Source organism: Bombina bombina, chromosome 6 (assembly GCF_027579735.1).
Source record: "Bombina bombina isolate aBomBom1 chromosome 6, aBomBom1.pri, whole genome shotgun sequence".
NCBI lineage: Eukaryota > Metazoa > Chordata > Amphibia > Anura > Bombinatoridae > Bombina > Bombina bombina.
The window spans coordinates 860,790,155-860,806,987 of NC_069504.1; the positions used below are offsets into that span (position 1 = coordinate 860,790,155).

At 41.0% G+C, this 16,833-nt stretch overlaps 1 protein-coding gene across 5 annotated transcripts in view; it reads right to left on the reverse strand.

Moving 5' to 3' along the window:
* Nucleotides 1–16,833, reverse strand: part of CHD3 (chromodomain helicase DNA binding protein 3) — a 400,697-nt gene that overhangs the window by 138,555 nt on the left and 245,309 nt on the right. For all 5 annotated transcript variants that reach the window (XM_053718298.1, XM_053718299.1, XM_053718301.1 and 2 more), the window contains exon 31: nt 10,811–10,976. In XM_053718298.1, coding sequence (XP_053574273.1) covers nt 10,811–10,976 — 166 coding nt within the window. The remainder of the gene's footprint in view (nt 1–10,810; nt 10,977–16,833) is intronic.

A 16,833-nucleotide genomic window follows, 5' to 3' on the forward strand; every position in this document is an offset into this window, starting at 1 on the left:
CTAGCGTAGAGGAACTAAGGTTCTCTTCCAGCGACTCAATCCAAAATGCTGCCGCAGCCGTAATCGGCGCGATACATGCAAGGGGTTGTAATATAAAACCTTGTTGAACAAACATTTTCTTAAGGTAACCCTCTAATTTTTTATCCATTGGATCTGAGAAAGCACAGCTATCCTCCACCGGGATAGTGGTACGCTTAGCTAAAGTAGAAACTGCTCCCTCCACCTTGGGGACCGTTTGCCATAAGTCCCGAGTGGTGGCGTCTATTGGAAACATCTTTCTAAATATTGGAGGGGGTGAGAACGGCACACCGGGTCTATCCCACTCCTTAGTAACAATTTCAGTTAGTCTCTTAGGTATAGGAAAAACGTCAGTACTCGCCGGTACCGCAAAGTATTTATCCAACCTACACAGTTTCTCTGGTATTGCAACAGTGTTACAATCGTTGAGAGCTGCTAAGACCTCCCCTAGTAGTACACGGAGGTTCTCCAATTTAAATTTAAAATTTGAAATATCTGAGTCCAATCTGTTTGGATCAGAACCGTCACCCACAGAATGAAGCTCTCCGTCCTCATGCTCTGCGAGCTGTGACGCAGTATCAGACATGGCCCTAGCATTGTCAGCGCACTCTGTTCTCACCCCAGAGTGATCACGCTTGCCTCTTAGTTCAGGTAATTTAGACAAAACTTCAGTCATAACAGTAGCCATATCTTGTAATGTTATCTGTAATGGCCGCCCAGATGTACTAGGCGCCAAAATATCACGCACCTCCCGGGCGGGAGATGCAGGTACTGTCGCGTGAGGCGAGTTAGTCGGCATAACTCTCCCCTCGCTGTTTGGTGAAATTTGTTCACATTGTACAGATTGACTTTTATTTAAAGTAGCATCAATACAGTTAGTACATAAATTTCTATTGGGCTCCACCTTGGCATTGGAACAAATGACACAGATATCTTCCTCTGAGTCAGACATGTTTAACACACTAGCAAAAAACTTACAACTTGGTTATAATCTTTTTTAGCAAAAAACGTACTGTGCCTCAAAGAGGTACTAACGATTAAATGACAGTTGAAATAATGAACTGAAAAACAGTTATTGCATCAAATTTTAAAACAACACAACTTTTAGCAAAGGTTTGTTCCCATTAGTAAAAAACAACACTAATTAAATTTGTACATAAGAAAACAAAACAACGTTTTTTATACACAGTCACTATAAGAATTCTCACAGCTCTGCTGAGAGAATTTACCTCCCTTCAAAGAAGTTTGAAGACCCCTGAGATCTGTCAGAAATGAACCGGATCATGCAGGACATATAAAAGTAGCTGACTGGAATTTTTTGATGCGTAGCAAAGAGCGCCAAAAACGGCCCCTCCCTCTCCCACACAGCAGTGAAGAGAAACGAAACTGTCACAATTAAAGCAAAAAACTGCCAAGTGGAAAATAATGCCCAAACATTTATTCACACAGTACCTCAGCAATGTAAACGATTCTACATTCCAGCAAAAACGTTTAACATGAGAATAGTTATTAAAAGGATTAGTGACCTTAACACAGTAGTTCCGGTGAAATACCATCCCCAGAATACTGAAGTGTATACATACATGTCATTTTAACGGTATGGCAGGCTTTTCTCATCAATTCCATTCAGAAAATAAAAACTGCCACATACCTCAATGCAGATTCATCTGCCCGCTGTCCCCTGATCTGAAGCCTTTACCTCCCTCAGATGGTCGAGAACAGCAATATGATCTTAACGACTCCGGTTAAAATCATAGTAAAAAATCTCTGTCAGATTCTTCCTCAAACTCTGCCAGAGAAGTAATAACACGCTCCGGTGCTATTTTAAAATAACAAACTTTTGATTGAAGTCATAAAAACTAAGTATAATCACCATAGTCCTCTCACACATCCTATCTAGTCGTTGGGTGCAAGAGAATGACTGGGACTGACGTAGAGGGGAGGAGCTATATGCAGCTCTGCTGGGTGAATCCTCTTGCATTTCCTGTTGGGGAGGAGTTATATCCCAGAAGTAATGATGACCCGTGGACTGATCACACATAACAGAAGAAAATACTTTATTGGTTATTTTCCACAGCATGGAACAAATAAAACAAACACTTGCAAGTGTATATTAAGAGCTTGACGCGTTTCGGCTTACGCCGTCATCAGAAGCCTTAACTCCATTATCCTCCATCTATCCTTATAAAGGCTATACTCCTTACTGATTTGTCAACAGATGTATTACATCACCAGATGATTAACACACAGTAATTAACCTCTTACAGACTGTTTCTCCAATTGTTGCCCTCCAATGCTGGTGTGTTCATTATCATTAGGTATATATGCATATGTAAATACATATGCCCTTGAGTGCTATATATCAATATTAAGTTTATACTATATTCACTCTATTTGTATTCTTACTTAGATATAAGCTTGGGTAAAAATAGTAGTATCGCCTCCGCCATGGACTTGCTTGAGGAGCTGTTAATATGAGTCAGGGTGGTTTCGCAGAATGAAACTTCCTGCATCTCCGGACTCTAACTTTCATCCAAGCCCTCACTGAGAGACTGACAGAACTACTTAAAACTCCTGTCCCATGTCGAAGAGTAGTACCCTCCATAAGAGGCTAAACTAAAATTAAAATTCTGACACGTCTCTGGGACAAAAGGCAAAGAATGACTGGGGGATGAGGGGAGTGGGAGCAGTATTTAAGCCTTTGGCTGGGGTGTCCTTGCCTCCTCCTGGTGGCCAGGTTCTTATTTCCCAAAAGTAATGAATGCAACTGTGGACTTTTTCCATTTAAGAAGAAAACTAATAAATTCACAATTTCTTTATATTTCACATGCATAACTTCCTTGTAATATATACTTGACACTCATTTGTAGTGTGTGTGTAACAACACACATACACATATTTTATAAGTAAATATTTGTTTAAATATTTTTTTCTAAATGAAGTCATTTATATATTAGTTGCTTCACATCAGCATTTCTGAATACATGAGTTCTGACTTCTAGGGTTAAATGTGAACAGAGAGGAGCCCCACATATAACTCCCCACTTCCTTCTCGAGTTAGTATATGCATAGGCAAGAAACTTGTTTTAAAATGAAGGATAAAGGTTTGACCCAAAATAGGATGTTAGGATAGACTAGGAAAAATGCACAATAAAAAAACGGGACAAGTTTTCAATTGATTCTACCATAATTAGTATTTATCAGTAAGTATAAATCTCATTTAGGGCCTGTGACAGATTGTACTGTCCAAGAAGGGAAGTTATAGCTGGCTACTATGTTAGTCTCAGGTTAAGGCAGGCAATAAGTTATACATGGGGCTAATTAGGCTACTTAGGGAAGGGTGTGGTCAGCCTTCTTAAAAGGCCCCTCACAAAACAGTGCAGGGAGAGAAACTCTGAGCTGCAGACTGGCTGAAATCCTCTCCTTACAATCATGGAAAAATATGCATGTACCAATGAACTGTGAAAATATATTTAGGAAGACTTTCCCCAGAGTCATAATACAAATAGAAACAAAAAGAAAGTCTCCCTAAGGGTGATGGGGGAAACCAGAGAGGACTCCTTGCCCAATGTGCTTAGAGGGATATGGCTGCACGTCACTGACAAGCCCCAAAGGAGGCCGAAACAATTATTTGGGGTAGCCATTTCCCTTGTTCAAAGAAGAATTGCCTGGTATTTCGGGGTTGTACTAACCGTCGCCTAGATTTAGAGTTTTGCGGCCAAAGGGGTGCGTTAGCTACGCATGCTTTTTTCTGGCCGCACCTTTTAAATACCGCTGGTATTTAGAGTTCACAGAAGGGCTGCGTTAGGCTCCAAAAAAGGAGCGTATATCATATTTACCGCAACTGCAACTCTCGATACCAGCGGTGCTTACCGACACGGCTGGCTTCAAAAACGTGCTCGTGCACGATTCCCCCATAGGAAACAATGGGGCAGTTTGAGCTGAAAAAAAACCTAACACCTGCAAAAAAGCAGAGTTCAGCTCCTAACGCAGCCCCATTGTTTCCTATGGGGAAACACTTCCTAAGTCTGCACCTAACACCCTAACATGTACCCCGAGTCTAAACACCCCTAACCTTACACTTATTAACCCCTATTCTGCCGCCGCTGCTATCGCTGACCCCTGCATTTTATTATTAACCCCTAATCTGCCGCTCCGTACACCGCCGCAACCTACGTTATCCCTATGTACCCCTAATCTGCTGCCCCTAACACCGCCGACCCCTATATTATATTTATTAACCCCTAATCTGCCCCCCACAACGTCGCCGCCAGCTACCTACAATAATTAACCCCTAATCTGCCGAGCGCACAGCGCCGCACTATAATAAAGTTATTAACCCCTAATCCGCCTCACTCCCGCCTCAATAACCCTATAATAACAGAATTTATGTTTACCTGATAAATTACTTTCTCCAACGGTGTGTCCGGTCCACGGCGTCATCCTTACTTGTGGGATATTCTCTTCCCCAACAGGAAATGGCAAAGAGCCCAGCAAAGCTGGTCACATGATCCCTCCTAGGCTCCGCCTACCCCAGTCATTCGACCGACGTAAAGGAGGAATATTTGCATAGGAGAAACCATATGATACCGTGGTGACTGTAGTTAAAGAAAATAAATTATCAGACCTGATTAAAAAACCAGGGCGGGCCGTGGACCGGACACACCGTTGGAGAAAGTAATTTATCAGGTAAACATAAATTCTGTTTTCTCCAACATAGGTGTGTCCGGTCCACGGCGTCATCCTTACTTGTGGGAACCAATACCAAAGCTTTAGGACACGGATGAAGGGAGGGAGCAAATCAGGTCACCTAAATGGAAGGCACCACGGTTTGCAAAACCTTTCTCCCAAAAATAGCCTCAGAAGAAGCAAAAGTATCAAACTTGTAAAATTTGGTAAAAGTGTGCAGTGAAGACCAAGTCGCTGCCCTACATATCTGATCAACAGAAGCCTCGTTCTTGAAGGCCCATGTGGAAGCCACAGCCCTAGTGGAATGAGCTGTGATTCTTTCAGGAGGCTGCCGTCCGGCAGTCTCATAAGCCAATCTGATGATGCTTTTAATCCAAAAAGAGAGAGAGGTAGAAGTTGCTTTTTGACCTCTCCTTTTACCAGAATAAACAACAAACAAGGAAGATGTTTGTCTAAAATCCTTTGTAGCATCTAAATAGAATTTTAGAGCGCGAACAACATCCAAATTGTGCAACAGACGTTCCTTCTTTGAAACTGGATTCGGACACAAAGAAGGCACGACTATCTCCTGGTTAATGTTTTTGTTAGAAACAACTTTCGGAAGAAAACCAGGTTTAGTACGTAAAACCACCTTATCTGCATGGAAAACCAGATAAGGAGGAGAACACTGCAGAGCAGATAATTCTGAAACTCTTCTAGCAGAAGAAATTGCAACCAAAAACAAAACTTTCCAAGATAATAACTTAATATCAACAGAATGCAAGGGTTCAAACGGAACCCCCTGAAGAACTGAAAGAACTAAGTTGAGACTCCAAGGAGGAGTCAAAGGTTTGTAAACAGGCTTGATTCTAACCAGAGCCTGAACAAAGGCTTGAACATCTGGCACAGCTGCCAGCTTTTTGTTCACCACAGTGTCTTAAAGCCTTAAAAGTATTGCACACCAAATTTGGAAGCTTTAACCCTTAAAATAACGGAACCGGAGCCGTTTTTATCTTTAACCCCTTTACAGTCCCTGGTATCTGCTTTGCTGAGACCCAACCAAGCCCAAAGGGGAATACGATACCAAATGACGCCTTCAGAAAGTCTTTTTTATGTATCAGAGCTCCTCACACATGCGACTGCATGTCATGCTTCTCAAAAACAAGTGCGCAATACCGGCGCGAAAATGAGGCTCTGCCTATGATTAGGGAAAGCCCCTAGAGAATAAGGTGTCTAAAACAGTGCCTGCCGATATTATTTTACAAAAATACCCATATTAAATGATTCCTCAAGGCTAAATATGTTATATATGAATCGATTTAGCCCAGAAAATGTCTACAGTCTTAACAAGCCCTTGTGAAGCCCTTATTTACTCTGTAATAAAAATGGCTTACCGGATCCCATAGGGAAAATGACAGCTTCCAGCATTACATCGTCTTGTTAGAATGTGTCATACCTCAAGCAGCAAAAGTCTGCTCACTGTTCCCCCAACTGAAGTTAATTCCTCTCAACAGTCCTGTGTGGAACAGCCATCGATTTTAGTAACGGTTGCTAAAATCATTTTCCTCTTACAAACAGAAATCTTCATCTCTTTTCTGTTTCAGAGTAAATAGTACATACCAGCACTATTTTAAAATAACAAACTCTTGATTGAATAATAAAAACTACAGTTAAACACTAAAAAACTCTAAGCCATCTCCGTGGAGATGTTGCCTGTACAACGGCAAAGAGAATGACTGGGGTAGGCGGAGCCTAGGAGGGATCATGTGACCAGCTTTGCTGGGCTCTTTGCCATTTCCTGTTGGGGAAGAGAATATCCCACAAGTAAGGATGACGCCGTGGACCGGACACACCTATGTTGGAGAAAAATAGTATTAACCCCTAATCTGCCCTCCCTAACATCGCCGACACCTAACTTCAATTATTAACCCCTAATCTGCCGACCGGATCTCGCCGCTACTCTAATAAATGGATTAACCCCTAAAGCTAAGTCTAACCCTAACACTAACACCCCCCTAAGTTAAATATAATTTAAAACTAACGAAATAAATTAACTCTTATTAAATAAATTATTCCTATTTAAAGCTAAATACTCACCTGTAAAATAAACCCTAATATAGCTACAATATAACGAATAATTATATTGTAGCTATTTTAGGATTAATATTTATTTTACAGGCAACTTTGTATTTATTTTAACCAGGTACAATAGCTATTAAATAGTTAAAAACTATTTAATAGCTAAAATAGTTAAAATAATTACAAAATTACCTGTAAAATAAATCCTAACCTAAGTTACAATTAAACCTAACACTACACTATCAATAAATTAATTAAATACAATACCTACAAATAACTACAATTAAATAAACTAACTAAAGTACAAAAAATAAAAAAGAACTAAGTTACAAAAAATAAAAAAATATTTACAAACATTAGAAAAATATTACAACAATTTTAAACTAATTACACCTACTCTAAGCCCCCTAATAAAATAACAAAGACCCCCAAAATAAAAAAAATGCCCTACCCTATTCTAAATTACAAAAGTTCAAAAGCTCTTTTACCTTACCAGCCCTGAAAAGGGCCATTTGCGGGGCATGCCCCAAATAATTCAGCTCTTTTGCCTGTAAAAAAAAACATACAATACCCCCCCCCCAACATTACAACCCACCACCCACATACCCCTAATCTAACCCAAGCCCCCCTTAAATAAACCTAACACTAAGCCCCTGAAGATCTTCCTACCTTATCTTCACCATGCCAGGTTCACCGATCCGTCCTCCGAAGTCTTCATCCAAGCCCAAGCGGGGGCTGGCGATCCATAATCCGGCTGAAGTCTTCTATCAAGCGGCGGCTGAAGAGGTCCAGAAGAGGCTCCAAAGTCTTCATCCTATCCGGGAAAAAGAGGAGATCCAGACCGACAACCATCTTGATCCAAGCGGCATCTTCTATCTTCATCCGATGACGAACAGCTCCATCTTGAAGACCTCCATCGCGGATCCATCCTCTTCTTCCGACGTCCAAATGAAGAATGAAGGTTCCTTTAAGGGACGTCATCCAAGATGGCGTCCCTCGAATTCCGATTGGCTGATAGGATTCTATCAGCCAATCGGAATTAAGGTATGAAAATTCTGATTGGCTGATGGAATCAGCCAATCAGATTCAAGTTCAATCCGATTGGCTGATTGGATCAGCCAATCAGATTGAGCTCGCATTCTATTGGCTGTTCCGATCAGCCAATAGAATGTGAGCTCAATCTGATTGGCTGATCCAATCAGCCAATCTGATTGAACTTGAATCTGATTGGCTGATTCCATCAGCCAATCAGAATTTTCATACCTTAATTCCGATTGGCTGATAGAATCCTATAAGCCATTCGAGGGACGCCATCTTGGATGACGTCCCTTAAAGGAAGCTTCATTCTTCATTTGGACGTCGAAAGAAGAGGATGGATCCACGTCGGAGGTCTTCAAGATGGAGCCGTTCGTCATCGGATGAAGATAGAAAATGCCGCTTGGATCAAGATGGTTGCCGGTCCGGATCTCCTCTTCTTCTCGGATAGGATGAAGACTTTGGAGCCTCTTCTGGACCTCTTCAGCCGCCGCTTGATAGAAGACTTCAGCCGGATTATGGATCGCCAGCCCCCGCTTGGGCTTGGATGAAGACTTCGGAGGACGGATCGGTGAACCTGGCATGGTGAAGATAAGGTAGGAAGATCTTCAGGGGCTTAGTGTTAGGTTTATTTAAGGGGGGTTTGGGTTAGATTAGGGGTATGTGGGTGGTGGGTTGTAATGTTGGGGGGGGGGGTATTGTATGTTTTTTTTTACAGGCAAAAGAGCTGAATTATTTGGGGCATGCCCCGCAAATGGCCCTTTTCAGGGCTGGTAAGGTAAAAGAGCTTTGAACTTTTTTAATTTAGAATAGGGTAGGGCATTTTTTTATTTTGGGGGTCTTTGTTATTTTATTAGGGGGCTTAGAGTAGGTGTAATTAGTTTAAAATTGTTGTAATATTTTTCTAATGTTTGTAAATATTTTTTTATTTTTTGTAACTTAGTTCTTTTTTATTTTTTGTACTTTAGTTAGTTTATTTAATTGTAGTTATTTGTAGGTATTGTATTTAATTAATTTATTGATAGTGTAGTGTTAGGTTTAATTGTAACTTAGGTTAGGATTTATTTTACAGGTAATCTTGTAATTATTTTAACTAGGTAGCTATTAAATAGTAAATAACTATTTAATAGCTATTGTACCTGGTTAAAATAAATACAAAGTTGCCTGTAAAATAAATATAAATCCTAAAATAGCTACAATATAATTATAATTTATATTGTAGCTATATTAGGGTTTATTTTACAGGTAAGTATTTATCTTTAAATAGGAATAATTTATTTAATAAGAGTTAATTTATTTCGTTAGATTTAAATTATATTTAATTTAGGGGGGTGTTAGTGTTATGGTTAGACTTAGCTTTAGGGGTTAATACATTTATTATAGTAGCGGTGTGGTCCGGTCGGCAGATTAGGGGTTAATAAGTGTAGGTAGGTGGAGGCGACTTTGGGTGCGGCAGATTAGGGGTTAATAAATATAATATAGGGGTCGGCTGTGTTAGGGGCAGCAGATTAGGGGTACATCGGTATAATGTAGGTTGCGGCAGTGTACGGAGCGGCAGATTAGGGGTTAAAAAAAATATGCAGGTGTCAGCGATAGCGGGGGCGGCAGATTAGGGGTTAATAAATATTATGTAGGTGTCGGCGGTATTAGGGGCAGCAGATTGGGGTACATAGGGATAACGTAGGTGGCGGTGGTTTGCGGTCGGCAGATTAGGGGTTAAAAAATTTTAATAGAGTGGCGGCGATGTGGGGGGACCTCGGTTTAGGGGTACATAGGTAGTTTATGGGTGTTAGTGTACTTTAGAGCACAGTAGTTAAGAGCTTTATAAACCGGCGTTAGCCCAGAAAGCTCTTAACTACTGACTTTTTTTCTGCGGCTGGAGTTTTGTCGTTAGATTTCTAACGCTCACTTCAGCCACGACTCTAAATACCGGCGTTAGAAAGATCCCATTGAAAAGATAGGATACGCAAATGGCGTAGGGGGATCTGCGGTATGGAAAAGTCGCGGCTGGAAAGTGAGCGTTAGACCCTTTCCTGACTGACTCCAAATACCGGCGGTAGCCCAAAACCAGCGCTAGGAGCCTCTAACGCTGGTTTTGGCGGCTAACGCCAAACTCTAAATCTAGCCGCTTGTTAGGCAGGATCAGACTAATATACTTAATATCAACTTTTGCGTATTCAGACAGAGATAAGATAAAAGGGCTTTGCATATACCACGAAAGTTTAAATAAAGAGAGCTCTCCCTGCAAGTTTAGGCCATTTTAATGCAGAGAATATTTTTTTTTCTATTAAAGCTATGCACAAATATGTTGTTTAATCATTTCACTATAATGTAGCCCATATTGAGCTTTTAATACATTAATTAAAGAAGTTGAATTGAGCTGACTTTTGCTTATAATTATATATTTTTTGTGTGGAATGAATTTTATATGAATTGGAAAGTATTCAGTCCACTAATTGGGAGGCAGATTATTGGGCTTTAACCCCTGTAAAAGAGTTTAACATAGATAAAGTCAGCTCTAGGGCGACAATGCACTGGCACTGGGAACACATCTGGTGAGACAATAACTAGAGGAGTATGTGTTGTGTAGCCACCAATCACAAGCTAGCTCCCATTGCATTATTGCTCCTGAGTCTGCCTAGGTATGCTTTTCAACACAGGATACACAAAGAAAACAAATTAAATTTGATAACAGAAGTAAATTGAAAAAAAAATAAAAAATTGCATGCTCTATCTGAAGCGTGAATGTTTTGAATTTCATGTCCCTTAATTTTAAAATACATTATGGTTTGCTGCCAGCCTTCTACAAGCAGAAAATTAAGAAAACTTGAGGAAAGAGGAAGTCGCAAACATTTTGAAGCGTCTGCTTTCTCCAACTGGGGGGCTAAATAAAAGCTCAATTGTCTTCAATTATACCCATGTGCCATTACAATGAATATAAGAGAAAATACAAAATACCGGATTAAAGTGCTGAGAAAAGCTTAACTTCCTTTACATAGTTTCTCTCTACCTGGTTTGGAAGTGCAGGGAGTGTTGGTGAGACTAGGCTCTGGAGTGGTAGTGGAGGTTTTTACTGTGGGTGAGGATGCCCGAGATGAGAGTTTTGAATCCAGGCTGGGATCAGGCATAAGTTCTGGCATACTCCAACGCCCATTGATATGCTCAAACTCCTGCACCTGTGAAGAGCAAAAAAGCGTATATAAGTCTTATTTTTAAAAAATGGCAATGCATGTTTCTTAAAGTGTACATCTAATTAATTCCTAAGGCTATTTGCTCCCAGGCTATTATGAGGTGCCTCAATAGATGTGGTAAGGCCCTTTTAAGTTGAACTGACATGAAACGAAGTATAACTTTATATAATTGATACTATATTACTGTTTGAGACTAAATTGAGGTGGATTGTGTGGGAAAAATAGGAAGACAAAATGGATTCCTATTAACCAGAGGTGTCGTATTGAAGCTACTTGGTTGGCTTTAAATACAAAAAGCTTTTGTGTAACACTAATGATAGAAATACATGTTACATTCAGAGTAGGTAATAGGTCCAGCAAAACACTAAGTATAGGTAGAAACACCTACAAAGTCATTGACACTTCAACCATTTAGACTTGATATCTACCCAAGCCCTTCAGTTCCAAATGACTTGGTTGCAAATTGAAAATGGAAAAAAAAAAGTGAAATATCTCAGGTACTAAATACAAACAAAAGCTTAGTAAGCAACATGTAATAATCATGAATAAAATGGTTTATTTTTTAAAAACATCCTTGTTTTCTCTTATTCCTATGGTGAAACAAAAGTTTTTAATTGAGTAAAATAAAGGTGGCTAGAACAGGTATGACAATTAATAAATAAGCTCTTAAGAATAGGTGCCACCACAGACATCTGATATCAGATCAAACAGGTAGATTACAAGTTATGCGCGCTATAGGGAATTTAATGAACGCAACAAAAGTTGCGTTATTTAACCCTCTATAGCGCAGCCATTACAAGTTTTGAAACAGCCGCCTTGTGCGTGCGATATGGTTGCGTTGAGCTCCATACCGCACACAATACAAGCACTGTTTTGACATGCTCGTGCACGCTTTCCCCATAGACATCAATGGGGAGAGCGGGCAAAAAGAAACAACTAACACCTGCGATTGCGGAATGAAAAGCTCTGTAACGCAGCCCTATTGATGTCTGTGAGGAAAAAAAAGTACTAAAACACCCTAACATAAACCCCACATCTAAACACCCCTAATCTGCTGCCCCCGACATCGCATACACCTACATAATGTTACTAACCCCTAATCTGCCGCTCCTGATATCGCCGCCACCAAAATAAAACTATTAACCCCTAATCTGCCACTCCCGATATCGCCGCCACTATACTAAAGTTATTAACCCCTATTACCCTGCACCTCAACATTGCCCACATTATAATAAATCTATTAACCCCTATTCCGCCACTCCCTGACATCGCTGCCACTAAATAAAGCTATTAACCCCTACACCTCTGTCCTCCCACATCACTACCACTAAATAAACCTATTAACCCCTAAACCGCCAGCCCCCCATATCGCAACAACCTAAATTAAACTATTAACACCTAAACCTAACCCTAACCCTAACACCCCCTAACTTTAACATAATTAAAATAGAGCTAAATTAAAGGGACAGTCTACACCAGAATTGTTATTGTTTTAAAAGATAGATAATCCCTTTTTTACCCATTCCCTAGTTTTGCATAACCAACACAGTTATATTTATATATTTTTTTACCTCTGTGATTATCTTGTATCTAAGCCTCTGCAGACTGCCCCTTTATTTCAGTTCTTTTGACAGACTTGCAGTTTAGCCAATCAGTAATGGCTCCCAGGTAACTTCACGTGCACGAGCACAGTGTTATCTATATGAAAAACATGAACTAACACCCTCTAGTGGTGAAAAACCTGTTAAAATGCATTCTTAAGAGGCGGCCTTCAAGGTCTAAGAAATTAGCATAGGAACCTCCTAGGTTAAGCTTTCAACTAAGAATACCAAGAGAACAAAGAAAAATTGGTGATAAAAGTAAATTGGAAAATTGTTTAAAATTACATGCTCTATCTGAATCATGAAAGTTTTTTTTTACTAGACTGTCCCTTTTAAGTTACAATTATTAACTAAATAATACCTATTTAAAACTAAATACAAACTTACCTGTAAAATAAAACCTAAGCTAGCTACAATATAACTAATAGCTATATTGTATCTATCTTAGGTTTTATTTTTATTTCACAGGTAAGTTTGTATTTATTTTAACTAGGTAAACTAGTTGGTAAATAGTTATTAACTATTTACTAACTACCTAGTTAAAATAAATACAAACTTACCTGTGAAATAAAACCTAAGCTGCCTTACACTAAAACCTAACATTACAAAAAATAAAAAAACTACCATTACAAAAAATAAAAAACACTAAAATTAAAAAAAAAAAAAAAAAAACTACCATTACAAAAAATAACAAACGAAATTATCACAAATAATACAAATTATTCCTATTTTAATACTCTTTTAAAAAAATAAAAAACCCACACCAAAATATAAAAACCCTAATCTATAATAAAGTACCAAGGGCCAAGTAGCCGCCTTACAAATCTGCTCCATAGAAGCCTCGTTCTTAAAGGCCCAAGAAGAGGTCACAGCTCTAGTTGAATGAGCCGTAATCCTCAGAGTTGGCTTATGTCCTAATGTCTCAAGGCGAAATGGAGGACACTCCTCAGCCAAAAAGATAAGGAAGTCGAAGAGGCCCTCTGACCCCCACGCTTCCCAGAAAGAGAACAGACAGAGAAAGAAGTTTGTCTAAATTACTACGTGGCCTGAAGATAGAACTTCAAGGCACAAACCACATCCAAAATTACGTTGAAAGGAACCACAATCTCTTGAATGATGTTGCTAATTGACACAACCTTAGGAAGAAAACCTAACTTGGTTCGTAGAACAGCCTTATCAGCATGGAAAGCCAGATAAGGAGGGACGCATTGCAAGGCAGTAATCACAGATATTCTGCTCACAGAAGCAATAGCCTGTAGAAAAGGGACCTTCCAACGCAATAATTTAATGTCTACTTCATGCATAGGCTCCAACGGAACCTGTGCAACCTAAAGAACAAGATTTAAACTCCAAAGAGGGGCAATAGATCTAAACACAGGTCTGATCCTAGCAGAGCCTTAACAAATGACTGCACATCAGGAAGCTCAGCGAACCTCTTGTGCAGTAACACAGAAAGGGCCGAAATGTGTCCCCTCAAGGGACTTGCAGAAAAGCCCTTCTCCAGTTCATCCTGGAGAACAGAATAAGTAGGTCCTCCACACCTTATGATAGATGCAACGAGAAACCAGCTACAAGATTAAATGAGAGTAAAAATAACACTCTCAGAAAACCCTCTCTTGGCTAAGACTAAGCGTTCAATCTCCTCGCAGTCAGCCTCAGAGATCTAGACAGATGAACAAAGAGACCTTGGTCAGCAGATCCCTTTGACAAGGTTCCGCAAACCATATCCTTCACGACCAAAACAGAACAATCAGTATCACTGATGCCTGCTTGATTGGAGTCACTACACTAGAAAGTAGTGGTAACGGCCGTAAAAGATAAATTGGATTGAACCTCCAAGACCCAGCTTATGCATCTTTTAGCTCCGCCTGAGGATCCCTGTACCTCAACCTATATCTGGGTAACTTGGTAATGAGACGTCATAAGATCTTCCTCTTGCAAATTTCCACAAACACTAGGGATGGAGAGACCAATCCCACAGATTAAAGTATTGGCTGCTGAGAAAATCAGCTTTCCAGTTGTCCACACCCGGAATGTGGATCGCTGACAGTGAACAAATGTGGGTCTCCGCCCACTCCAGAATCCGAGATACATCCCTCATAGCTAGGGAGCTACTCGTTCCCACCCTGATGGTTGATGTACGCCACCAAGGATATATTGTCTGATTAGAATCTGATAAACTAGGACGAACCCAGCAGAGGACAAGCCGTCAGAGCAATGTATAATGCCCGAAGATCCCAAATGCGATCGGGAAGGAGCTTTTTTTCTCCTGAGTCCATAGGCAATGTGCCTTCCTGGCACCCTAAACAGCTCCCCATCCTGACAGACTCGCAACCATAGTCACCATCACCCAGGATGGTTTTGAGACGGACATCTCTTGGGACAAGGGATCTGGACAAAAACACCAAGAGAGCAATTCTCTCTATCGGTTGTCCAGAGAAAACTTAAATTATGCTTACCTGATCATTTTCTTTTCTTCAGATGGAAAGAATCCACAGCTGCATTCACTACTTTTGGGAAATAAGAGCCTGGCCACCAGGAGGAAGCAAAGACACCCCAGCCAAAGGCTTAAATACTCCTCCCACTTCCCTCATCCCCCAGTCATTCTGCCGAGGAACAAGGAACAGTAGAAGAAATACCAGGGTGAAAAGGTGCCAGAAGATAAAAAAAAATAAGAGACGCCCCACAGAAAAAATACGGGTGGGGAGCTGTGGACTCTTTCCATCTGAAGAAAAGAAAATTATCAGGTAAGCATAATTTAAGTTTAAACGGAAAGAGTCCACAGCTGCATTCATTACTTTTGGGGAAAAAATACCCAAGCTATAGAGGACACTGAATGCAACAACGGGAGGGTACAATAGGCGGCCCATTCTGAGGGAACCAGACCTGAAAAAAACCCAACCCAACCAAACCCCGCTTCGTCGGAGCCGGGCAAAAAAACTAGAAGGAAAAGGCCCCAAGGACACTGACCTGCAGATAGTCCGAAAGCCTAACTAGAGACCGCAAAGCAGACTCACTGAGCCAACACTCCTCCAGGAGAACCGTCGCCCAGCAGTCGGTCCCCACACAACCCTTACTAGTACAGTACCAAAATCACCAAAAGGGAGAGGACAAGGGTGAGCCAAAGGGATACCCAAAAGGTACAGCAAGATCCAATAAAGGAAAAAACCCCTTCAAAAGAAGGCCAAGTCCACAGAGACCCGAATGTATCCCGAGAACAAGGGGAGACGATGCCCAACCCACAAGGAGCAACCGGGCATCATCAAGGAGAAGACACATCTCCCAAACATTGTGCAACAGCACCGAAAAAGACAGCTGAAGACAAAGTCCTCAAAACGTCAGAGCTCAGAGACTGAGCAAACAGAAAAATTACAAGTAGCAAACTCAGAAAGATAAATACCCGAGACCAATAACACGCTGCCATCCGTAGGAGAAAACACTATCCGTAAGGAAAAAGTGGCCAAACAAAATAGCAGATTGCCCAACCTCGAAGACAGAGGAAACACTTAGGCAATCCAGGCCGCCAGGCCTACTCACAGAACCTCTAATAAAATGTCCACTGGCACCCCAAGACCTGAGGATGAACAACAGATCTCAGATCCTACACCTAGCCGGACCAGCCCAAGCAACGGCAGATCTGAAAGCAAGGGAACAGAAAGGAACCCCAAGACCGGCCCCCAAAATGGCGGAAGAATGGACACAGCCACTTCAACTTAGAGACAATCGAGCAGGCGATAGAAACAAGGAGATCTAGCAAAGCCAACCAACTAAAGTCTCAATGCAGAGCCAGCAGCTCCCCAGATGGAAAGGAAGAACTCAAAGAGCAGACCAATCCCCGAACCAGATAAAACATCTGTTCCAACCTCCCGAACACAGGAGAGGCCCCTATAAAAAGGAACCACAACTCCGTAAGGAGGACAACGAGCCCCCTGAAGAGGAGAGCATCGATAAACACCTGCCCATAAGACAGGAAGTCGTAGGAAGAACCGAGAGAACACAAGGCCACGTCACTGACGAACACGGAAAGAACCCCTTAAAACAAAAGTGACAGCTGAGCAACCGCAAACCTTCCACTTGCTAGGCAGGAAAGCCCAACATCAGGTCACATTAGTTGGCTGTCCCAAGGGAACCGTATCGTCCGGCACAAGACAAGCCCCATGGACCCCCAGCTCTGAGTAAATCTGGCCAAGTTGTAAAACAGAACAGCCAGAACAAGGGCTAAGCCCAAGTAGCCCGGAAAC